This window comes from Somniosus microcephalus, chromosome 8 (assembly GCF_052327205.1).
Source record: "Somniosus microcephalus isolate GS21.2 chromosome 8, FLI_Smic_1.0, whole genome shotgun sequence".
Lineage (NCBI taxonomy): Eukaryota > Metazoa > Chordata > Chondrichthyes > Squaliformes > Somniosidae > Somniosus > Somniosus microcephalus.
The window spans coordinates 268,482,735-268,508,115 of NC_140994.1; the positions used below are offsets into that span (position 1 = coordinate 268,482,735).

The window sequence follows — 25,381 nt, forward strand, 5'->3', positions numbered from 1 at the left end:
TTCCCGATGGCCGGGGAGTCCAGAACCAGGGGTCACAGTCTAAGGATAAAGGGTAAGCCATTTAGGACAGATATGGAGAAATTTCTTCACCCAGAGAGTGGTGAACTTATGGAATTCTCTACCACAGAAGGCAGTTGAGGCCAATTCATTAAATATATTCAAGAAGGAGTTAGATATATTTCTTAAGGCTAAAGGGATCAAGGGATATGGAGAGAAGGCAGGGGCAGAGTACTAAGTTTGGATGATCAGCCATGATCTCATTGAATGGCAGAGCAGGCTCGAGGGGCCGAATGGCCTACTCCTGCTCCTATCTTCTTTGTGTCACACTCCTGACTTGTGCCTTGTAGATGGTGGAGAGGCTTTGGGGAGTCAGGAGGTGAGACACTCGCCACAGAATACCCAGCCTCTGACCTGCTCTTGTTGCCACAGTATTTATGTGGCTGGTCCAGTTAAGTTTCTGATCAATGGTGACCCCCAGGATGTTGATGGTGGGGGATTCGGCGATGGTAATGCCATTGAATGTCAAGGGGTGATGGTTAGACTCTCGCTTGTTGGAGATAGTCATTGCCTGGCACTTGTGTGGCGCGAATGTTACCTGCCACTTATCAGCCCAAGCCTTAATGTCGCCCTGGTCTTGCTGCATGCGGGCATGGGCTGCTTCATTATCTGAGGTGGAGATGCCGGTGTTGGACTGAGGTGGACAAATGTAAGAAGTCACACAACACCAGGTTATAGTCCAACAGATTTATTTGAAATCACAAGCTTTCAGAGCGCTGCTCCTTCATCAGGTGAAGTGAAGAGTTGCATATAAGCACAGCATATATAGTCAGAGAGTCCTGCCAGATGATTACAGGTAATCTTTCTAACTGCCCTTTATCGCACCTCGGCAGAGAGATAATCACAGCAATCAAAGGTGTGAATGGTGTCCAAACAGGTCAGTCAGGAAAACATTACATCAAAGAACAATGAGGTGGGGTCACAAGGGGTCAAATGTTGCAGATGCTGGGGCCTGTATGAAAAACAAAAAAAAAACTATTTTTTTGCTGGAAATCACAACAGGTCCGACCGCATCTGTGTAGAGAGAACAAGCCAACGACGACTCGAGTCTGGATGACTCTACGTCAGGTGGGGTTACATGTAGCGTGACATGAACCCAAGATCCTGGTTGAGGCCGTCCTCATGAGTGCGGAACTTGGCTATCAGTTTCTGCTCGACGATTTTGCGTTGTCGTGTGTCTCGAAGGCCGCCTTGGAGAATGCTTACCCGAAGATCGGAGGCTGAATGTCCTTGACTGCTGAAGTGTTCCCCGACTGGGAAGGAACACTCCTGCCTGGCGATTGTTGTGCGGTGTCCGTTCATCCGTTGTCGCAGTGTCTGCATGGTTTCACCGATGTACCGTGCTCCAGGGCATCCTTTCCTGCAACGTATGAGGTAGACAACGTTGGCCGAGTCACATGAATATGTACCATGTATCTGGTGGGTGGTGTCCTCACGTGTGATGATGGTATCTGTGTTGATGATCTGGCATGTCTTGCAGAGGTTGCCGTGGCAGGGTTGTGTGATGTCGTGGTTGCTGTTCTCCTGAAAGCTGGTTAGGCCTAACCTCAAAGGTTAGGCCTAACCTCAAACAGGCCATCGTTCGCAGCAAATTACCCAGCTTTCAGGAGAACAGCGACCACGACACCACACAACGCTGCCACGGCAACCTTTGCAAGACATGCCAGATCATCAACACAGATACCATCATCACACGTGAGGACACCACCCACCAGGTACATGGTACATACTCATGTGACTCGGCCAACGTTGTCTACCTCATATGTTGCAGGAAAAGATGCCCCAGAGCACGGTACATCGGTGAAACCATGCAGACACTGCGACAACGGATGAACGGACACTGCACAACAATCGCCAGGCAGGAGTGTTCCCTCCCAGTCGGGGAACACTTCAGCAGTCAAGGACATTCAGCCTCCGATCTTCGGGTAAGCATTCTCCAAGGCGGCCTTTGAGACACACGACAACGCAAAATCGTCGAGCAGAAACTGATAGCCAAGTTCCGCACTCATGAGGATGGCCTCAACCGGGATCTTGGGTTCATGTCAAGCTACATGTAACCCCACCTGACGTAGAGTCATCCAGACTCGAGTTGTCGTTGGCTTGTTCTCTCTACACAGATGCGGCCGGACCTGCTGTGATTTCCAGCAAAAAAATAGTTTTTTGTTTTTCATACAGACCCCAGCATCTGCAACATTTGACCCCTTGTGACCCCACCTCATTGTTCTTTGATGTAATGTTTTCCTGACTGACCTGTTTGGACACCATTCACACCTTTGGTTGCTGTGATTATCTCTCTGCCGAGGTGTGATAAAGGGCAGTTAGAAAGATTACCTGTAATCATCTGGCAGTATTCTCTGACTATATATGCTGTGCTTATATGCAACTCTTCACTTTACCTGACGAAGGAGCAGCGTTCCGAAAGCTTGTCATTATCTGAGGAATTGCGAATGGCACTGAACACTGTGCAGTCATCAGCGAACATCCCCACTTCTGACCTTATGTTCGAGGGAAGGTCATTGATGACGCAGCTGAAGATGGTTGGGCCTAGGACACTGCCCTGAGGAACTCCTGCAGCGATGTCCTGGGGCTGTGATGATTGACCTTCAACCACCACAACCATCTTCCTTTGTGCTAGGTATGACTCCAGCCAGTGGAGAGTTTTCCCCCCGATTCCCATTGACCAGTTTTACTAGGGCTCCTTGATGCCACACTCAGTCAAATGCTGCCTTGATGTCAAGAGCAGTCACTCTCACCTCTCCTCTGGAATTCAGCTCCTTTGTCCATGTTTGGACCAAGGCTGTGATGAGGTCGGGAGCCGAGTGGTCCTGGCAGAACCCAAACTGGGAATCAGTGAGCAGGTTATTGGTGAGTAAGTGCTGCTTGATAGCAGTGTCGATGACCCCTTCCATCACTTTGCTGATGATTGAGAGTAGGCTGATGGGGCAGTAATTGGCTGGATTGGATTTGTTCTGCCTTTTGTGGACAGGACATACCTGGGCAGCTGAAGATGGTTGCAGATGCTTCAGCCTTGTCTTTTGCACTCACGTGCTGGGCTCCACCATCATTGAAGATGGAGATATTCATGGAGCCTCCTCCTCCCGTTAGTTGTTTAACGGTCCACCACCATTCACGACTGGATGTGGCAGGACTGCAAAACTTTGATCTGATCCGTTGATTGTGGGATCGCTTAGCTCTGTCTATAGCATGCTGCTTCTGCTTTTTCGCATGTATATAGTCCTGTGTTGCAGCTTCCCCAGGTTGGCACCTCATTTTTAGGTACACCTGGTGCTGCTCCTGGCATGCTCTTCTACACTCCTCATTGCAGCTGGCTTGGTGGTAATGGTAGAGTGAGGGATATGCCGGCCCATGAAGTTACAGATTGTGGTGGAATACAATTCTGCTGCTGCTGATGGCCCACAGCGCCTCATGGATGCCCAGTTTTGAGCTGCTAGATCTGTTCTGAATCTATCCCATTTAGCACGGTGGTAGTGCCACACAATGCGATGGAGGGTGTTCTCAGTGTGAAGTCGGGACTTCGTCTCCACAATGACTGTGCGGTGGTCACTGCTACCAATGCTGTCATGGACAGATGCATCTGCGACAGGTAGATTGGTGAGGGCAAGGTCAAGTAGGTTTTTCCCTCATGTTGGTTCTCTCGCCACATGCCGCGGGCCCAGACTGGCAGCTATATCATTCAGGACTTGGCCAGCTCGGTCAGTAGTGGTGCTACCGAGCCACTCTTGGTGATGGACATTGAAGTCCCCCACTCAGAGTACATTCTGTGTCCTTGCTACTCTCAGTGCTTCTTCCAAGTGGTGTTCAAGCGGTAGGTGGTAATCAGCAGGAGGTTTCCTTGCCCATGCTTGACCTGAAGCCATGAGACTTCATGGGGTCTGGAGTTGTTGTTGTCATGGGGGAATTTTAACTCCCTCCGCCCTGGCAGAAACTGGGGGGGGGCGGGGGCAATTAAAATGGAGCGGAGAAACGTACCCACTGGCCTCTCGCCCCGATCCACCAACTGCAATTTTAATTTACAGGCACCAGGGGCACTGACTCCGTGCAGGTGTTTATGCTCCACACGAGCCTCCTCCCACCCCTCTTCATCTCACCTCATCAACATATCCTTCTATTCCTTTCTCCCTCATGTGCTTGTCCAGCCTCCCCTTAAAAGCATCGACACTATTCACCTCAACCACTCCCTGTGGCAGCGAGTTCCACATTCTCACCACTCGCTGGGTAAAGAAGTTTCTCCTGAATTCCCTATTGGATTTATTAGTGACTATCTTATATTTACGGCCCCTAGTTCTGGTCTCCCCCACAAGGGGAAACATCTTCTCTCTGTCCACCCGATCAAACCCTTTCATAATCTCAAAGACCTCGATCAGGTCACCCCTCAGCCTTCTCCTTTCCAGAGAAAAGAGCCCCAGCCTGTTCAATCTTTCCTGATTAGTAAATCCTCCCAGCTCTGGCATTATCGTGAATCTTTTTTGCACCTTCTCCAGGGCCTCTATATACCTTTTATAATATGGAGGCCAGAACTGTGCACAGTGCTCCCAGTGTGGTCCAACCAAGGTATATGGAGACTGGAACTGTGCACAGTGCTCCAAGTGTGGTCTAACCAAGGTATATGAAGACCAGAACTGTGCACAGTGCTCCAAGTGTGGTCCAACCAAGGTATATGGAGACCAGAACTGTGCACAGTGCTCCAAGTGTGGTCTAACCAAGGTATATGGAGACCAGAACTGTGCACAGTGCTCCAAGTGTGGTCTAACCAAGGTATATGGAGACCAGAACTGTGCACAGTGCTCCAAGTGTGGTCTAACCAAGGTATATGGAGACCAGAACAGTGCACAGTGCTCCAAGTGTGGTCTAACCAAGGTATATGGAGACCGGAACGGTGCACAGTGCTCCAAGTGTGGTACTTGAGGGCTGGAGGGGTGAAATCCAGAATAAATAGAGTGGAATATTGATGAAAAGCACTTTGAGGAGATCTTGACCGTACCCAGACGAAGTTTCTCCCTGGGGAACTCCCACTTCTCGTTGTACGGAAGCTGGGTCGGGTCAATGAAGGTGTAGTCATTCCCATGGACCGCCTCGATAATCTTCCAGCGGATCTCGTAAGTTGGTTTCTAGGATCACAAGAGTTTTGATGATAAACAAGGGGTGGAGACACTCGGGAACATTTCGCCAGCGTCGATGGAATGGACGGGCGCAGGCCTAACCTGTTTGTATTTGTAGAGCAAAATAGCAAGGAAGATCAGGAGTAGAACTGCCACCGACACTGCGCTCACGAGCACGGGGTTGAACAAGGCATTTCTGACAGGGTTGCCTGTGGAAACATACAACACACGGCTGTTAAAAGAAGCACACGTGATCCTGGGCCTCATAAATAGAGGCAGAGAGCCCAAAGGCAACGACATTACGCTAAACCTTTATAAGTCACTGGTGCGACCCCGGCTGGAGTAATGTGTTCAATTCTGGGCACCGCACTTTAGGAAGGATGTCAAACCCTTGGAGAAGGTGCGGAGGAGATTGACCAGGAATCCATGGGTACTCCCACCAGAGGAAATAGTTCCTCTACCGACCCGATCAACTCCGTTGATCATTTTAAACACCTCGATCAGATCACCCCTCAATCTTCTAAACTCGAGGGAGTACAAGCCCAGTCTGCGTCACCGGTCCCCATAATCTAACCCAGTCTGTGTAACCGGTCCCCATAATCTAACCCAGTCTGTGTAACCGGTCCCCATAATCCAACCCAGTCTGTGTAACCGGTCCCCATAATCCAACCCAGTCTGTGTCACCGGTCCCCATAATCCAACCCAATCTGTGTCACCGGTCCCCATAATCCAACCCAGTCTGTGTCACCGGTCCCCATAATCCAACCCAGTCTGTGTAACCGGTCCCCATAATCGAACCCAGTCTGTGTAACTGGTCCCCATAATCCAACCCAGTCTGTGTAACCGGTCCCCATAATCCAACCCAGTCTGAGTAACCGGTCCCCATAATCTAACCCAGCCTGTGTAACCAGTCCCCATAATCCAACCCAGTCTGTGTAACCGGTCCCCATAATCTAACCCAGTCTGTGTAACCGGTCCTCATAATCCAACCCAGTCTGTGCAACCAGTCCACATAATCCAGCCCAGTCTGTGTAACCGGTCCCCATAATCTAACCCAGTCTGTGTAACCGGTCCTCATAATCTAACCCAGTCTGTGTAACCGGTCCTCATAATCTAACCCAGTCTATGTAACCGGTCCCCATAATCTAACCCAGTCTGTGTAACCGGTCCTCATAATCCAACCCAGTCTGCGTAACCGGTCCTCATAATCCAACCCAGTCCGTGTAACCGGTCCCCATAATCCAACCCAGTCTGTGAAACCGGTCCCCATAATCAAACCCAGTCTGTGTAACCGGTCCTCATTATCCAACCCAGTCTGTGTAACCGGTCCCCATAATCTAACCCAGTCTGTGTAACCGGTCCTCATAATCCAACCCAGTCTGCGTAACCGGTCCCCATAATCCAACCCAGTCTGTGTAACCGGTCCCCATAATCCAACCCAGTCTGTGTAACTGGCCCCCATAATCTAACCCAGTCTGTGTAACCAGTCCCCATAATCTAACCCAGTCTGTGTAACCGGTCCCCATAATCTAACTCAGTCTGTGTAACCGGTCCCCATAATCTAACCCAGTCTGTGTAACCGGTCCCCATAATCCAACCCAGTCTGTGTAACCGGTCCTCATAATCCAACCCAGTCTGTGTAACCGGTCCCCATAATCGAACCCAGTCTGTGTAACCGGTCCTCATAATCTAACCCAGTCTGTGTAACCGGTCCCCATAATCTAACCTAGTCTGTGTAACCGGTCCCCATAATCCAACCCAGTCTGTGTAACCGGTCCCCATAATCCAACCCAGTCTGTGTAACCGGTCCCCATAATCCAACCCAGTCTGTGTAACCGGTCCCCATAATCCACCCCAGTCTGTGTAACCGGTCCCCATAATCCAACCCAGTCTGTGTAACCGGTCCTCATAATCTAACCCAGTCTGTGTAACCGGTCCTCATAATCTAACCCAGTCTGTGTAACCGGTCCCCATAATCCAACCCAGTCTGTGTAACTGGTCCTCATAATCTAACCCAGTCTGTGTAACTGGTCCCCATAATCTAACCCAGTCTGTGTAACCGGTCCCCATAATCTAACCCAGTCTGTGTAACCGGTCCCCAAACTCTAACCCAGTCTGTGTAACCGGTCCTCATAATCCAACCCAGTCTGTGTAACCAGTCCCCATAATCCAACCCAGTCTGTGTAACCGGTCCGCATAATCTAACCCAGTCTGCGTAACCGGTCCCCATAATCTAACCCAGTCTGTGTAACCGGTCCTCATAATCCAACCCAGTCTGTGTAACCGGTCCTCATAATCCAACCCAGTCTGTGTAACCGGTCCCCATAATCTAACCCAGTCTGTGTAACCGGTCCTCATAATCCAGCCCAGTCTGTGTAACCGGTCCACATAATCCAACCCAGTCTGTGTAACCGGTCCCCATAATCCAACCCAGTCTGTGTAACTGGTCCCCATAATCTAACCCAGTCTGTGTAACCGGTCCCCATAATCTAACCCAGTCTGTGTAACCGGTCCTCATAATCTAACCCAGTCTGTGTAACTGGTCCCCATAATCTAACCCAGTCTGTGTAACCGGTCCTCATAATCCAACCCAGTCTGTGTAACCAGTCCCCATAATCCAACCCAGTCTGTGTAACCAGTCCTCATAATCTAACCCAGTCTGTGTAACCGGTCCTCATAATCTAACCCAGTCTGTGTAACTGGTCCCCATAATCCAACCCAGTCTGTGTAACCGGTCCCCATAATCTAACCCAGTCTGTGTAACCGGTCCTCATAATCCAACCCAGTCTGTGTAACCGGTCCCCATAATCCAACCCAGTCTGTGTAACCGGTCCCCATAATCTAACCCAGTCTGTGTAACCGGTCCTCATAATCCAACCCAGTCTGTGTAACCGGTCCCCATAATCTAACCCAGTCTGTGTAACCGGTCCACATAATCTAACCCAGTCTGTGTAACCGGTCCCCATAATCGAACCCAGTCTGTGTAACCGGTCCCCAAATTATAACCCAGTCTGTGTAACCGGTCCCCATAATCTAACCCAGTCTGTGTAACCGGTCCCCATCATCCAACCCAGTCTGTGTAACCGGTTCTCATAATCCAACCGAGTCTGTGTAACCAGTCCCCATAGTCCAACCCAGTCTGTGTAACTGGTCCTCATAATCCAACCCAGTCTGTGTAACCGGTCCCCATAATCCAACCCAGTCTGTGTAACCGGTCCCCATAATCTAACCCAGTCTGTGTAACCGGTCCCCATAATCTAACCCAGTCTGTGTAACCGGTCCTCATAATCCAACCCAGTCTGTGTAACCGGTCCTCACAATCCAACCCAGTCTGTGTAACCGGTCCTCATAATCCAACCGAGTCTGTGTAACCAGTCCCCATAATCCAACCCAGTCTGTGTAGCCGGTCCTCATAATCTAACCCAGTCTGTGTAACCGGTCCCCATAATCTAACCCAGTCTGTGTAACTGGTCCCCATAATCTAACCCAGTCTGTGTAACCGGTCCTCATAATCTAACCCAGTCTGTGTAACCGGTCCCCATAATCCAACCCAGTCTGTGTAACCGGTCCCCATAATCTAACCCAGTCTGTGTAACCGGTCCCCATAATCCAACCCAGTCTGTGTAACCGGTCCCCATAATCCAACCCAGCCTGTGTAACCGGTCCCCATAATCCTACCCAGTCTGTGTAACCGGTCCCCATAATCCAACCCAGCCTGTGTAACCGGTCCCCATAATCTAACCCAGTCTGTGTAACCAGTCCTCATAATCTAACCCAGTCTGTGTAACCGGTCCCCATAATCCAACCCAGTCTGTGTAACCGGTCCCCATAATCTAACCCAGTCTGTGTAACCGGTCCCCATAATCCAACCCAGTCTGTGTAACCGGTCCCCATAATCCAACCCAGTCCGTGTAACCGGTCCCCATAATCCAACCCAGTCTGTGAAACCGGTCCCCATAATCAAACCCAGTCTGTGTAACCGGTCCTCATAATCCAACCCAGTCTGTGTAACCGGTCCCCATAATCTAACCCAGTCTGTGTAACCGGTCCTCATAATCCAACCCAGTCTGCGTAACCGGTCCCCATAATCCAACCCAGTCTGTGTAACCGGTCCCCATAATCCAACCCAGTCTGTGTAACTGGCCCCCATAATCTAACCCAGTCTGTGTAACCAGTCCCCATAATCTAACCCAGTCTGTGTAACCGGTCCTCATAATCTAACCCAGTCTGTGTAACCGGTCCCCATAATCTAACCCAGTCTGTGTAACCGGTCCCCATAATCCAACCCAGTCTGTGTAACCGGTCCCCATAATCTAACCCAGTCTGTGTAACCGGTCCCCATAATCTAACCCAGTCTGTGTAACCGGTCCCCATAATCTAACCCAGTCTGTGTAACCGGTCCCCATAATCCAACCCAGCCTGTGTAACCGGTCCCCATAATCTAACCCAGTCTGTGTAACCGGTCCCCATAATCTAACTCAGTCTGTGTAACCGGTCCCCATAATCTAACCCAGTCTGTGTAACCGGTCCCCATAATCCAACCCAGTCTGTGTAACCGGTCCTCATAATCCAACCCAGTCTGTGTAACCGGTCCCCATAATCGAACCCAGTCTGTGTAACCGGTCCTCATAATCTAACCCAGTCTGTGTAACCGGTCCCCATAATCTAACCTAGTCTGTGTAACCGGTCCCCATAATCCAACCCAGTCTGTGTAACCGGTCCCCATAATCCAACCCAGTCTGTGTAACCGGTCCCCATAATCCAACCCAGTCTGTGTAACCGGTCCCCATAATCCAACCCAGTCTGTGTAACCGGTCCCCATAATCCAACCCAGTCTGTGTAACCGGTCCTCATAATCTAACCCAGTCTGTGTAACCGGTCCTCATAATCTAACCCAGTCTGTGTAACCGGTACCCATAATCCAACCCAGTCTGTGTAACCGGTCCCCATAATCTAACCCAGTCTGTGTAACCGGTCCTTATAATCCAACCCAGTCTGTGTAACCGGTCCCCATAATCTAACCCAGTCTGTGTAACCGGTCCCCATAATCTAACCCAGTCTGTGTAACCGGTCCCCATAATCCAACCCAGTCTGTGTAACCGGTCCCCAAATTCTAACCCAGTCTGTGCAACCGGTCCCCATAATCCAACCCAGTCTGTGTAACCGGTCCTCATAATCTAACCCAGTCTGTGTAACCGGTCCCCATAATCCAACCCAGTCTGTGTAACCGGTCCCCATAATCTAACCCAGTCTGTGTGTCCGGTCCCCATAATCTAACCCAGTCTGTGTAACCGGTCCTCATAATCCAACCCAGTCTGTGTAACCGGTCCCCATAATCCAACCCAGTCTGTGTAACCGGTCCTCATAATCTAACCCAGTCTGTGTAACCGGTCCCCATAATCTAACCCAGTCTGTGTAACCGGTCCCCAAACTCTAACCCAGTCTGTGTAACCGGTCCTCATAATCCAACCCAGTCTGTGTAACCAGTCCCCATAATCCAACCCAGTCTGTGTAACCGGTCCCCATAATCTAACCCAGTCTGCGTAACCGGTCCCCATAATCTAACCCAGTCTGTGTAACCGGTCCTCATAATCCAACCCAGTCTGTGTAACCGGTCCTCATAATCCAACCCAGTCTGTGTAACCGGTCCTCATAATCCAACCCAGTCCGTGTAACCGGTCCCCATAATCCAACCCAGTCTGTGAAACCTGTCCCCATAATCTAACCCAGTCTGTGTAACCGGTCCTCATAATCCAACCCAGTCTGTGTAACCGGTCCCCATAATCTAACCCAGTCTGTGTAACCGGTCCTCATAATCCAGCCCAGTCTGTGTAACCGGTCCCCATAATCCAACCCAGTCTGTGTAACCGGTCCCCATAATCCAACCCAGTCTGTGTAACTGGTCCCCATAATCTAACCCAGTCTGTGTAACCGGTCCCCATAATCTAACCCAGTCTGTGTAACCGGTCCTCATAATCTAACCCAGTCTGTGTAACTGGTCCCCATAATCTAACCCAGTCTGTGCAACCGGTCCTCATAATCCAACCCAGTCTGTGTAACCAGTCCCCATAATCCAACCCAGTCTGTGTAACCAGTCCTCATAATCTAACCCAGTCTGTGTAACCGGTCCTCATAATCTAACCCAGTCTGTGTAACCGGTCCCCATAATCCAACCCAGTCTGTGTAACCGGTCCCCATAATCTAACCCAGTCTGTGTAACCGGTCCTCATAATCCAACCCAGTCTGTGTAACCGGTCCCCATAATCCAACCCAGTCTGTGTAACCGGTCCCCATAATCTAACCCAGTCTGTGTAACCGGTCCTCATAATCCAACCCAGTCTGTGTAACCGGTCCCCATAATCTAACCCAGTCTGTGTAACCGGTCCACATAATCTAACCCAGTCTGTGTAACCGGTCCCCATAATCCAACCCAGTCTGTGTAACCGGTCCCCAAATTATAACCCAGTCTGTGTAACCGGTCCCCATAATCCAACCCAGTCTGTGTAACCGGTCCCCATAATCTAACCCAGTCTGTGTAACTGGTCCCCATAATCTAACCCAGTCTGTGTAACCGGTCCTCATAATCCAACCCAGTCTGTGTAACCGGTCCCCATAATCCAACCCAGTCTGTGTAACCGGTCCTCATAATCTAACCCAGTCTGTGTAACCGGTCCCCATAATCTAACCCAGTCTGTGTAACCGGTCCCCATAATCCAACCCAGCCTGTGTAACCGGTCCCCATAATCTAACCCAGTCTGTGTAACCGGTCCCCATAATCTAACTCAGTCTGTGTAACCGGTCCCCATAATCTAACCCAGTCTGTGTAACCGGTCCCCATAATCCAACCCAGTCTGTGTAACCGGTCCTCATAATCCAACCCAGTCTGTGTAACCGGTCCCCATAATCGAACCCAGTCTGTGTAACCGGTCCTCATAATCTAACCCAGTCTGTGTAACCGGTCCCCATAATCTAACCTAGTCTGTGTAACCGGTCCCCATAATCCAACCCAGTCTGTGTAACCGGTCCCCATAATCCAACCCAGTCTGTGTAACCGGTCCCCATAATCCAACCCAGTCTGTGTAACCGGTCCCCATAATCCAACCCAGTCTGTGTAACCGGTCCCCATAATCCAACCCAGTCTGTGTAACCGGTCCTCATAATCTAACCCAGTCTGTGTAACCGGTCCTCATAATCTAACCCAGTCTGTGTAACCGGTACCCATAATCCAACCCAGTCTGTGTAACCGGTCCCCATAATCTAACCCAGTCTGTGTAACCGGTCCTTATAATCCAACCCAGTCTGTGTAACCGGTCCCCATAATCTAACCCAGTCTGTGTAACCGGTCCCCATAATCTAACCCAGTCTGTGTAACCGGTCCCCATAATCCAACCCAGTCTGTGTAACCGGTCCCCAAATTCTAACCCAGTCTGTGCAACCGGTCCCCATAATCCAACCCAGTCTGTGTAACCGGTCCTCATAATCTAACCCAGTCTGTGTAACCGGTCCCCATAATCCAACCCAGTCTGTGTAACCGGTCCCCATAATCTAACCCAGTCTGTGTGTCCGGTCCCCATAATCTAACCCAGTCTGTGTAACCGGTCCTCATAATCCAACCCAGTCTGTGTAACCGGTCCCCATAATCCAACCCAGTCTGTGTAACCGGTCCTCATAATCTAACCCAGTCTGTGTAACCGGTCCCCATAATCTAACCCAGTCTGTGTAACCGGTCCCCAAACTCTAACCCAGTCTGTGTAACCGGTCCTCATAATCCAACCCAGTCTGTGTAACCAGTCCCCATAATCCAACCCAGTCTGTGTAACCGGTCCCCATAATCTAACCCAGTCTGCGTAACCGGTCCCCATAATCTAACCCAGTCTGTGTAACCGGTCCTCATAATCCAACCCAGTCTGTGTAACCGGTCCTCATAATCCAACCCAGTCTGTGTAACCGGTCCTCATAATCCAACCCAGTCCGTGTAACCGGTCCCCATAATCCAACCCAGTCTGTGAAACCTGTCCCCATAATCTAACCCAGTCTGTGTAACCGGTCCTCATAATCCAACCCAGTCTGTGTAACCGGTCCCCATAATCTAACCCAGTCTGTGTAACCGGTCCTCATAATCCAGCCCAGTCTGTGTAACCGGTCCCCATAATCCAACCCAGTCTGTGTAACCGGTCCCCATAATCCAACCCAGTCTGTGTAACTGGTCCCCATAATCTAACCCAGTCTGTGTAACCGGTCCCCATAATCTAACCCAGTCTGTGTAACCGGTCCTCATAATCTAACCCAGTCTGTGTAACTGGTCCCCATAATCTAACCCAGTCTGTGCAACCGGTCCTCATAATCCAACCCAGTCTGTGTAACCAGTCCCCATAATCCAACCCAGTCTGTGTAACCAGTCCTCATAATCTAACCCAGTCTGTGTAACCGGTCCTCATAATCTAACCCAGTCTGTGTAACCGGTCCCCATAATCCAACCCAGTCTGTGTAACCGGTCCCCATAATCTAACCCAGTCTGTGTAACCGGTCCTCATAATCCAACCCAGTCTGTGTAACCGGTCCCCATAATCCAACCCAGTCTGTGTAACCGGTCCCCATAATCTAACCCAGTCTGTGTAACCGGTCCTCATAATCCAACCCAGTCTGTGTAACCGGTCCCCATAATCTAACCCAGTCTGTGTAACCGGTCCACATAATCTAACCCAGTCTGTGTAACCGGTCCCCATAATCCAACCCAGTCTGTGTAACCGGTCCCCAAATTATAACCCAGTCTGTGTAACCGGTCCCCATAATCCAACCCAGTCTGTGTAACCGGTCCTCATAATCTTACCCAGTCTGTGTAACCGGTCCCCATAATCCAACCCAGTCTGTGTAACCGGTCCCCATAATCTAACCCAGTCTGTGTAACTGGTCCCCATAATCTAACCCAGTCTGTGTAACCGGTCCTCATAATCCAACCCAGTCTGTGTAACCGGTCCCCATAATCCAACCCAGTCTGTGTAACCGGTCCTCATAATCTAACCCAGTCTGTGTAACCGGTCCCCATAATCTAACCCAGTCTGTGTAACCGGTCCCCATAATCTAACCCAGTCTGTGTAACCGGTCCCCATAATCTAACCCAGTCTGTGTAACCAGTCCCCATAATCTAACCCAGTCTGTGTAACCGGTCCCCATCATCCAACCCAGTCTGTGTAACCGGTTCTCATAATCCAACCGAGTCTGTGTAACCAGTCCCCATAGTCCAACCCAGTCTGTGTAACTGGTCCTCATAATACAACCCAGTCTGTGTAACCGGTCCCCATAATCCAACCCAGTCTGTGTAACCGGTCCCCATAATCTAACCCAGTCTGTGTAACCGGTCCCCATAATCTAACCCAGTCTGTGTAACTGGTCCTCATAATCCAACCCAGTCTGTGTAACCGGTCCTCATAATCCAACCCAGTCTGTGTAACCGGTCCTCATAATCCAACCCAGTCTGTGTAACCGGTCCTCATAATCCAACCGAGTCTGTGTAACCAGTCCCCATAATCCAACCCAGTCTGTGTAGCCGGTCCTCATAATCTAACCCAGTCTGTGTAACCGGTCCCCATAATCTAACCCAGTCTGTGTAACTGGTCCCCATAATCTAACCCAGTCTGTGTAACCGGTCCTCATAATCTTACCCAGTCTGTGTAACCGGTCCCCATAATCCAACCCAGTCTGTGTAACCGGTCCCCATAATCTAACCCAGTCTGTGTAACCGGTCCCCATAATCCAACCCAGCCTGTGTAACCGGTCCCCATAATCCTACCCAGTCTGTGTAACCGGTCCCCATAATCCAACCCAGCCTGTGTAACCGGTCCCCATAATCTAACCCAGTCTGTGTAACCAGTCCTCATAATCTAACCCAGTCTGTGTAACCGGTCCCCATAATCCAACCCAGTCTGTGTAACCGGTCCCCATAATCTAACCCAGTCTGTGTAACCGGTCCCCATAATCCAACCCAGTCTGTGTAACCGGTCCCCATAATCCAACCCAGCCTGTGTAACCGGTCCCCATAATCCAACCCAGTCTGTGTAACCGGTCCCCATAATCCAACCCAGCCTGTGTAACCGGTCCCCATAATCTAACCCAGTCTGTGTAACCGGTCCCCATAATCCAACCCAGTCTGTGTAACCGGTCCTCATAATCTAACCCAGTCTGTGTAACCGGTCCCCATAATCCAACCCAGTCTGTGTAACCGGTCCCCATAATCCAACCCAGTCTGTGTAACCGGTCCCCATAATCTAACCCAGTCTGTGTAACCGGTCCCCATAATCCAACCCAGTCTGTGTAACCGGTCCCCATAATCTAACCCAGTCTGTGTAACCGGTCCCCATAATCCAACCCAGTCTGTGTAACCGGTCCCCATAATTTATCCCTTTTAGCCCCAGTATAATCTGCGCTGCTACCCCTCCGAGGCCGATATATCCTTCCTGAGGTGCGGGGCCCAGAACTGAACACAGATACTCCAGGTGGGGTCTGTCTGACCAGAGCTTTATACAACTGAAGCATCACTTCCACCCCTTGTATTCCAGACCCCGAGATAAAGGCCAACCTTCCATTAACCTTTTAAATTATTTTTTGTACCTGTCCAGTAACTTTTAGTGATTTCTGTACTTGGAGCCCTCAAACTCTCTGCTGCTCCACAGTTCCTGCTTCTCACCATTTAGAAAGTGCCCTGATTGATCTATCTTAGGACCAAAGTGAATGACACTCACTCACGGAGCGGGACCACACACCAGGGATTGTGATGGAATCGGAACTCTCTCCGGCTTTATTGAAAGCATAGCATTCCAACCGGGTTTCGGGCGTCACCACTTGCCCCAGGATCACACTCTCCACCACCGTCCGTCCGTACAGAGTCTCGGAGACGATAGATGAGTTCGACTGGGGGATCAGGTAGCTGGGGTCGACGGTTCCGTTCTCCGCGCACCTGTGTCGGGATGAGAACAGTTTGAATGTTTACTTTGGCCTATCCGCTACCTGGAGGAGTGGCCAGCCATGTGGGACTGCCCGCGAGTCTCCAGGAATTGAAGATTCATCTCCAGGACACGGCTCCGAGCAAAAAACCCGGGAGAAAAATCAGAGAGAGTGGCGCCCTCTCAGGTGGACGTAAAAGATCCCACGGCACCATTTCAACACCTGGGAATCCCTGGCCCAAGACCGCACAAAGTGGAGGAGAAGCATCCGGGAAGGCGCCGAACACCTCGAGTCTCTTCGCCGGGAGCAAGCGGAAGCCAAGCGCAGGCAGCGCAAGGAGCGCACGTCAGCCCAAGCACCCCACCCACCCGCCCCTTCAACCACCGTCTGCCCCACCTGTGACAGAGACTGTAGGTCCCGCATTGGACTCATCAGTCACCTGCGAACTCATTTTTAATGTGGAAGCAAGTCATCCTCGGTTCCCAGGGACTGCCGAGGAGAGAGAGAGACTATTTCAAAGAAGAGCAGGGGGAGTTCGCCCCGGTTTATCCCTCAACCAATATCACTTGGATCTTGCTGTGCGCAAATTGGCAGCCACGTTTCCTAAATTACTACAGTGACTACAAAACTACCTCATTGGCTGTGAAGCGCTTTGGGACAGCCTGAGTTGGTGAAAGGCGCTATAGGAATGTAAGTCTGTCTTTTTCTTTTCGCATTCAGCTCGGCCGCACTTGGACCAGGATTTCCTCAGCGCGGTAGGTGTTCGCGGCGAGCCCGATTTGGGGAAGGGGTCCTTGCGTCTGGAAAGAGGCCTGGACGCCTGTTTCATGCATGGGTCCTGGGCGCCGACACTGGAGTCTTTGCCAATATTGCGGGCGGTGCATTCCCGGCGCGGAATGTGGGCGCGTGCACCCCTCCCCCCCCCCCGCCATATTGGACGCTTAGGCGCCCGTTCCCCGTCTGCAAAAAACATGCACGGCCTCAGCCCATTTCTAGGCCCTCCTCTGTCTAGTCCCTGTATCGTCAACGCGCCAACTGGCTCTCGCTCCAGGAATCGCTCGGCTCGCGTGCTCCCGTCTACCTGTCTCTGTGCGCTGGGCACTGGTACCAGTGAATGGTCGGGGCAGGAAACCCACTGGCTTGGCAGCGAAATACATCATCCCTCCTGATGGTCACCGTTGGCTTTCCTGGGGGGAGAGAGAGAGAAAGAAAAGAAAATGTTCATTCATGCTAAAGGACGGCAGGAAGCACCGGAGAGTGAAAAACGCACAGACGGCAAAGACTGATTGGTGAGGACTTGTCGCAGAAGCAGGAAGGTCTCTCCGGCATGTTGAACACTCCAATTAGGAATGTAACAAACAGCGAGGAGGACAGCGACAGACTTCAGGAGGACATAGGGAGACTGGTGAAATGGGCGGACAGGTGGCAGATAACATTTAACGCAGAAAATTGCGAAGTGATACATTTTGGTAGGAAGAACGAGGAGAGGCAATATAAACTAAAGGGTACAATCCTAAAGTGGGTGCAGGAACAGAGAGACCTGGGGGGAGCGGGGTCACCTGCACAAACCTTTGAAGGTGGCAGGACCAGTTAACACGGAATCCTTGGCTTTATTAACAGAGGTACAGAGTACAACAGCAAGGAAGTTATGTTAAACCTTTATAAAACACTAGTTGGGCCCCAGCTGGAGTATTGTGTCCAATTCTGGGCACCGCACTTTAGGAAGGATGTCAAGGCCTTGGCGAGGGTGCAGAGGAGATTTACTAGAATGGTTCCAGGGGATGAGGGACTTCAGTTAAAATCAAAACAAGTTGAAAGCCTTGTTTTGCAGTGCGGTAAATTGTTGATTATAATGAATTATTAAACACTAACCCCGCATAGTTCCTATTTGACCGTGCTGTTTCTTCAATCAATGCATGAAGTGAGGCGTTGGATGTCTGGTGCCTTTGTCAGAGTGTCCGAGTAAATTATATCGATGAATAGAAGTTTTTTTCTACACAAGTTGGTGAGAGAGTTGGGGGAGAGGCTTCAGAAACTCTCTCCGCAGCGGCAACTACTGGCCAGAGCCCGCAACTACACCACGACGGGCCGCGGGAGAATCACCGGACGGGCAGCACGGTGGAGTCTGAGACTTGCTCGGCGCTCTCCGAACGGGGAGCGTCTCGGGCGGGGTCAGAGGATTCCCCGGTCATTTTAATGAGTCGTTACTTACGGTTTATCAATAAATGGAAGGTCAGGGACGAGTTTACTTCTCCATTGGATGCGAAGAACGTGTATGGGCCGCTCTCGGTCTCCTTCAGTCGCACCAGTGAGAGCGAACTCTCGTATCTGCAGTGTAATAAAAAGCTGCAAAATCACAGCACTGAATCTGCCCCCTCTTCCCCTCCACGCTCTGCTCGACTTACCAGCTCCTCCCCTCCTCTCTCTGCCTTTCCCCCTTCCCCCTCCTCTCTCCGCCTTTCCCCCTTCCCCCTCCTCTCTCTCTCCTCCTTTCCCCCTCCCCTCCTCTCTCTCTCCTCCTTTCTCCCTTCCCTCCTCGCTCCTCCTTTCCCCCTCCCCTCCTCTCTTCCCCTTTCCCCCTCCCCTCCTCTCCCTCTCCTCCTTTCCCCCTCCCCTCCTCTCTCCTCCTTTCCCCCTTCCCTTCTCGCTCCCCTTTTCCCCCTCCCCTCCTCTCTCCTCCTTTCCCCTTCCCTCTCTCTCCCCCTTTCCCCCTCCCCTCCTCTGTCTCTCCCCCTCCCCTCCTCTGTCTCTCCCCCTTTCCCCCTCCCCTCCCCTCCTCGCTCCTCCTTTCCCCCTCCCCTCCTCTCTCCTCCTTTCCCCCTCCCCTCCTCTCTCTCTCCTCCTTTCCCCCTCCCCTCCTCTCTCTCTCCTCCTTTCCCCCTCCCCTCCTCTCTCTCTCCCCTTCCCCCTCCCCTCTTCTCCCTCTCCCCTTCCACCTCCCCTCTTCTCCCTCTCCCCCTTTCCCCCTCCCCTCCTCACTCTCTCTCCCTTCCCCCTCCCCTCCTCTCTCCTCCTTACCCCCTCCCCTCCTCTCTTTAAGGATTTGTCCTTCATGTGTGAACCTAGTGATTAAATCGCAGTTGGCTATTCTGATGTGGGAGGCGTCACAACCCCTGCCCTTGCCCAACTCCCACATACACGCACATTTCCGCAGGAGTCACTGGATAGCGATCAGGAGTCACTGGCTAGTGATCAGGAGTCACTGGATAGTGACCAGGAGTCACTGGCTAGCGATCAGGAGTCACTGGATAGCGATCAGGAGTCACTGGATAGCGATCAGGAGTCACTGGATAGCGATCAGGAGTCACTGGATAGCGATCAGGAGTCACTGGATAGCGACCAGGAATTACTAGATAGTCACCAGGAGTCACTGGCTAGCGATCAGGAGTCACTGGATAGCGATCAGGAGTCACTGGATAGCGATCAGGAGTCACTGGATAGCGATCAGGAGTCACTGGATAGCGATCAGGAGTCACTAGATAGCGATCAGGAGTCACTGGATAGTGATCAGGAGTCACTGGATCGCGATCAGGAGTCACTGGATAGCGATCAGGAGTCACTGGATAGCGATCAGGAGTCACTGGATAGCGATCAGGAGTCACTGGATAGTGACCAGGAGTCACTGGCTAGTGATCAGGAGTCACTGGATAGCAATCAGGAGTCACTGGATAGTGATCAGGAGTCACTGGATAGTGTCCAGGAGTCACTGGATAGTGATCAGGAGTCACTGGATAATGATCAGGAGTCACTGGCTAGTGATCAGGAGTCACTGGCTAGTGATCAGGAGCAGGGACCCTGGCTGATTGTACCTCTCTCACCCAGGAGCAATGAGACTAATTGTCACGGGCCAATCTGGCTGGGATCAGATAACTCAACACAGGCCAAGGAAGGTACTGGGCTATGGAGCTCAGTGCCATGCCAGTTCATTTACCCGCTGGACCATGGGGACACAACACTGTTTAACCTTTGAGTATTGAATATCCTTTTCAGTGTATCATAGAATCTTACAGCACAGAAAGAGGCCGTTCGGCCCACCGTGCCTGTGCCGGCTCTTTGAAAGAGCTCTCCCATTAGTCCCACTCCCCCCTGCTCTTTCCCCATAGACACTGTTCAAGGAGTGGTGAGGCGTCCTCGCCAAGATCTCGCGTTCCACTCAAACTGCGCCATTTACTTCATTCACCGTTTGTGGGATCTTGCTATGTGCACAATGGCTGCCTGTTTGCCTACAAAGTCACTGTGCTTCAAAGTGTGTGAAACGCTTTGAGATGCGATATATAAAGCATCGTTCTCTTTCCTGAATAAGCAGTTTCTTTGCAGCAGGGCGGAGCTTGCGACTATAATTATCTCCAACTTCCCACTGTTGGCGGTAAGCTCGCCATATAACACCCAGGATTACATCGCTATTACAACACATTTCATTATTATATTCATCAATAGCTCAGCCCAACCCGTCGGTGTTTACCCTCCACTCTAGGCTTGACCTGATCGCATGAACCCACCGGGTGTGGCACTGGACTGATTCTCGTTCTGGACTCACAACCCAGAGCTCAAACCGCAGCCGTGCGACATTATGAGATTGAATTCAACAAAGCTGGTGATTTGTGGGCTGGGGTCGGCAACAGTGGCCATGAAGCTGTCGGATAGATTGTCGTAAAAACTCAACTGTCTGACTAATGTCCATTAGTGAAGGGAAACCCGCCATCCTTACCCGGGCTGGGCCTGTGTGTGACTCCAGTCTCAGATTATGTGCTCGCCATTGTTCTTGTATCTTCACGTTCTTCCCTTGGACAACGGTGTGAAGCAGTGTGAGGGGTCGCGGGCTGATTCACAGTCTGACAGGCTGCGGCGTCAATGCTCCTTCCAGGGCTGTGACCATCTTAACCCCAGTCGGTAGGGTAGTCAGTCTGATACGGCGGGGAGGGCAGGCTGTGACTAGTGGGGTACCGCAAGGATCGGTGCTTGGGCCCCAGCTATTCACAATCTATATCAATGATTTGGATGAGGGGACTAAATGTAACATTTCCAAATTTGCTGATGATACAAAGCTAGGTGGCAGTGTCAGTTGCGAAGAGGATATGAAAAGGCTTCAAGGGGATCGCGACAGGCTCAGTGAGTGGGCAAGAACATGGCAGATCGATTATAATGTGGATAAATGTGAAGTTATCCACTTTGGTAGGAAAAACAGAAAGGCAGAGTATTTCCTAAATGGTGAAAGATTGGAGAATGCAGATGTTCAAAGGGTCCTGGGTGTCCTTGTACATGAGTCACTGAAAGTGAATGTGCAGGTGCAGCAAGCCATTAGGAAAGCAAATGGTATGCTGGCCTTCATTACAAGAGGATTTGAGTACAGGAGTAAAGAAGTCTTACTGCAATTATACAGGGCCTTGGTGAGACCACACCTGGAGTACTGTGTACAATTTTGGTCTCCTTACCTAAGGAAGGATATACTTGCCATAGAGGGAGTGCAACAAAGGTTCGCAAGATTGATTCCTGGGATGGCGGGACTGTCGTATGAGAAGAGATTGAGTAAACTAGGCCTGTATTCTCTTGAATTCAGAAGAATGAGAGGGGATCTCATTGAAGCATACAAAATTATTACAGGGCTTGATAGGGTGGATGCTGGGAGAATGTTTCCCTTGGCTGGGGAGTCTAGAACCAGGGGCCACAGCCTCAAGATAAAGGGTCGGCCATTCAGGACTGAGAATCTTTGGAGTTCTCTACCCCACAGGGCTGTGGAGGCTCAGTCATTGGGTATATTCAAAACAGAAGTCGATAGATTTCTGACTAGTAAAGACATCAAGGGATATGGCGATAGGGCCGGTGAATGGAGTTGAGGCAGAAGATCAGCCATGATCTCATTGAATGGCGGAGCAGGCTCGAAGGGCCGAATGGCCGACTCCTGCTCCTATTTCTTATATTCTTATGTGGGCTTCCACACCTGTACGATGATGAGGGGGTGGTCACCCACACCCACTGGATGCAAGTATCTTGACAGCACCTCCCAAACCCGCGACCTCTACCACCTAGAAGGACAAGGGCAGCAGGCGCATGGGAACACCACCACCTCCAAGTTCCCCTCCAAGTCGCACACCATCCTGACTTGGAAATATATCGGCCGATCCTTCATCGTCGCTGGGTCAAAATCCTGGAACTCCCTCCCAAACAGCACTGTGGGAGCACCTTCACCACACGGACTGCAGCAGTTCAAGAAGGCGGCTCACCACCACCTTCTCAAGGGGGCAATTAGGGATGGGCAATAAATGCCGGCCTTGCCAGCGACGCCCACATCCCCGGAATCAATTCAAATAAATCCCATTGGATGTCAACCCGGAAATCCAAGCTGGAGCTCCTGTCTCCACTCGTTGGGACTGTCTGGAGTGTGATTTGAAAACTCAGAGGCAGGAGTGCTACTGCTGAGCTAAAGACTCGAGCCACTCGATGTGATTGACTCTTGACCACTCCTGAAGGATCAGGCCACCCGATGTGATTGGCTCTTGACCGCCCCTGAAGGATCAGGCCACCCGATGTGATGGACTCTTGACCGCCCCTGAAGGATCAGGCCACCCGATGTGATGGACTCTTGACCACTCCTGAAGGCTCGGCCCACCCAATGTGATGGACTCTTGACCGCCCCTGAAGGATCAGCCCACCCAATGTGATGGACTCTTGACCGCCCCTGAAGTAACCTAGCAGGACAACCAGTTACAGGTGAATGCTCCGGGTCACTGTCGATGGGCAATAAGCCAGCATCCGGAGAGCTAATATAAAGATAGATGGTCTAACTGAGCAGAGACCAGGGGTGGGGACTGAGCACCATGTGCCCCTGTATGAGAGGGTTGTCCTATGAGGAGAGATTGAGTAGATTGGGTCGATACTCTCTGGAGTTTAGAAGAATGAGAGGTGATCTCATTGAAATAAATAAGGTTCTTAGGGAGATTGACAGGGTAGATGCTGAGAGATTGTTTCCCCCTGGCTGGAGAGTCTAGAACCAGGGGGCACAGTCTCAGGATAAGGGGTGGGCCATTTAAGACTGAATTGAGGAGGAATTGGGCTTATACTCACTGGAGTTTAGAAGATTGAGAGGGGATCTCATCGAAACCTATAAAATTCTGTCAGGCCTGGACAGACTAGATGCAGGAAGGATGTTTCCGATGGCCGGGGAGTCCAGAACCAGGGGTCATAGTCTAAGGATAAGGGGTAAGCCATTTAGGACTGAGATGAGGAGGAATTTCTTCACCCAGAGAGTGGTGAACCTGTGGAATTCTCTGCCACAGGGGGCGGTGGAGGCCAATTCATTAAATATATTCAAGAAGGAGTTGGATATATTTCTTAAGGCTAAAGGGATCAAGGGATATGGGGAGAAGGCAGGGACAGGGTACTGAGTTTGGATGATCAGCCATGATCTTATTGAATGGCGGAGCAGGCTCGAGGGGCCGAATGGCCTACTCCTGCTCCTAGTTCTAGTGTTCTTGCGCATGGTTTGCTACAGCTCCTTTGACACGTTACCTATTGAACCGAGCACTGAATGCCGTCTTGTGATCAGAGGTGTTGTTCCTGGTCTTGTAGATCCACCGATGCTCCCTCAGTATGGGATAGGCCTCGATTCTCACGTGGAGTTGGAGGTTCTCCGCGATGTCTGCGTACAGGATGGTGTCCTGCTCGATAGTAGAGATTCGCAGGTAACCATTCTCTGTCAACACACGATAAGAAATTGAGTGACTTCCTGAGACCAGCGGCCCTGCATCCACTGCTGAACAAAAATTAACCAAGTCTCCAGGATTCTCATCCCCTCAATGGATTAATAATCCAGAGAACGTGAGTTCAAATCCCACCAGGGCAGTTTGGGAATTTGGATTCCGTTTTCTAAAAAAATTCTAGACATAAAAAACTGGTCTCAGTAAAAGTGACCGTGAAGCTGTTGGATTGTCGTAAAAACCCAACGGGTTCACTGTGTGATGGGGTTGGGGAGCCACGGGGCCGTGTAGACATGGGGCCGTGCTCTCCGGGTAATGTAGGTTCTGGACCCAAGTGCAGAAATGAGGCGAGAGGCAAATATACAGTACTTTGTTTGAACTTTACTAGATTCACACATAACTAGATTCATACAAGGAACACAACAGCATACGTAAGAACTCGAGAGAGGAACACCACAGCATACATAGAACTCGAGACAAGAACAATATACATAAGAACTAGAGACCAGTTACAAGACGGCTAGTCAAGATAGGAACTCAGGACAGCTTCCATGAGGACAACCCACTTGTCCATACTGAGCCTGAGACAAGCTACCACAAGGGCAACCGGCTTGCCGAGACGAGACTCGAGACAAGCTACCACAGGGGTAATCAGCTTATCAATACAAAGCTCAGGACAAGCTCCAACATGGCAACATGCTAGTCCAGCCCAGCACCTTATCAAGACTAAGAACAACAAGAACACAGACTTAGATACATCTTAAATACAGAGCTCGAGAGAACTATGGCAGCCAGCTAGTTAAAGCCAGGCGCCACAGAGCGAAGGCTAGTCCCCGGTTCCCCGGTTAGGACTGAGCACAGAGAGAAGAAACCACAGAACTTATATACCAAGAAAACCAGGTGAAACCCATGAACAGCTAACAGGCCGTTAAGAATTAACACAGGAGGTTAGGAACAATTAACACAGGAGGCTAGGAACAATTAACACAGGAGGCTAGGAACAATTAACACAGGAGGCTAGGAACAATTAACAAGGGCTACAAACAAGTGAAGGTGCCATCTAGAGGTTACAGAAGGAACCGACTGGCACCCTCGCAGGACCCCTTCCCCAAGGAACGGCTCCTGACGTTCCCTCTGGACGATTAGGATAGCGATAGCGAAAATCCCTGAGGAGGCACAGGGCTCGAGAGGCACAGGGCTCGAGAGGCACAGGGCTCGAGAGGCACAGGGCTCGAGAGGCACTGGGCTCGAGAGGCACTGGGCTCGAAATACACTGGGCTCGAAATACACTGGGTGCTGGGCTCTAAGACACGGGGCGCTAAGACACAGGGCGCTAAGACACAGGGCGCTAAGACACAGGGCTCGAATACACAGGGCGAATCTTCTTAGCTTTTCAAGCAAAGATATTCCCCATTCCAACTGTTCACAAACTGCAGATGTTCAGAAATCTCAAGACAGAATCATCCTCTTCATCCACTAGCGGCAGGGACATGTCGTGGCAATCATATGACCAAAATCTTTGTAAGCAACGAAGTCATTGTTCTCCAGAGTTAGCACGCTCAATGGATT

The 25,381-nt window shown here is 50.9% G+C and overlaps 1 protein-coding gene across 1 annotated transcript in view; it reads right to left on the minus strand.

Annotated features, from left to right (window-relative positions):
• LOC147114388 (macrophage colony-stimulating factor 1 receptor-like) overlaps positions 1 to 25,381 on the minus strand; it is a 133,117-nt gene that overhangs the window by 34,388 nt on the left and 73,348 nt on the right. Inside the window, exons 4-9 of the mRNA XM_085996057.1 lie at positions 23,625 to 23,808; positions 18,331 to 18,446; positions 17,200 to 17,305; positions 15,917 to 16,131; positions 5,280 to 5,386; positions 5,060 to 5,186 (exon numbers count right to left, since the gene is read on the minus strand). Of these exons, the coding sequence (XP_085852183.1) occupies positions 5,060 to 5,186; positions 5,280 to 5,386; positions 15,917 to 16,131; positions 17,200 to 17,305; positions 18,331 to 18,446; positions 23,625 to 23,808 (855 nt within the window). The remainder of the gene's footprint in view (positions 1 to 5,059; positions 5,187 to 5,279; positions 5,387 to 15,916; positions 16,132 to 17,199; positions 17,306 to 18,330; positions 18,447 to 23,624; positions 23,809 to 25,381) is intronic.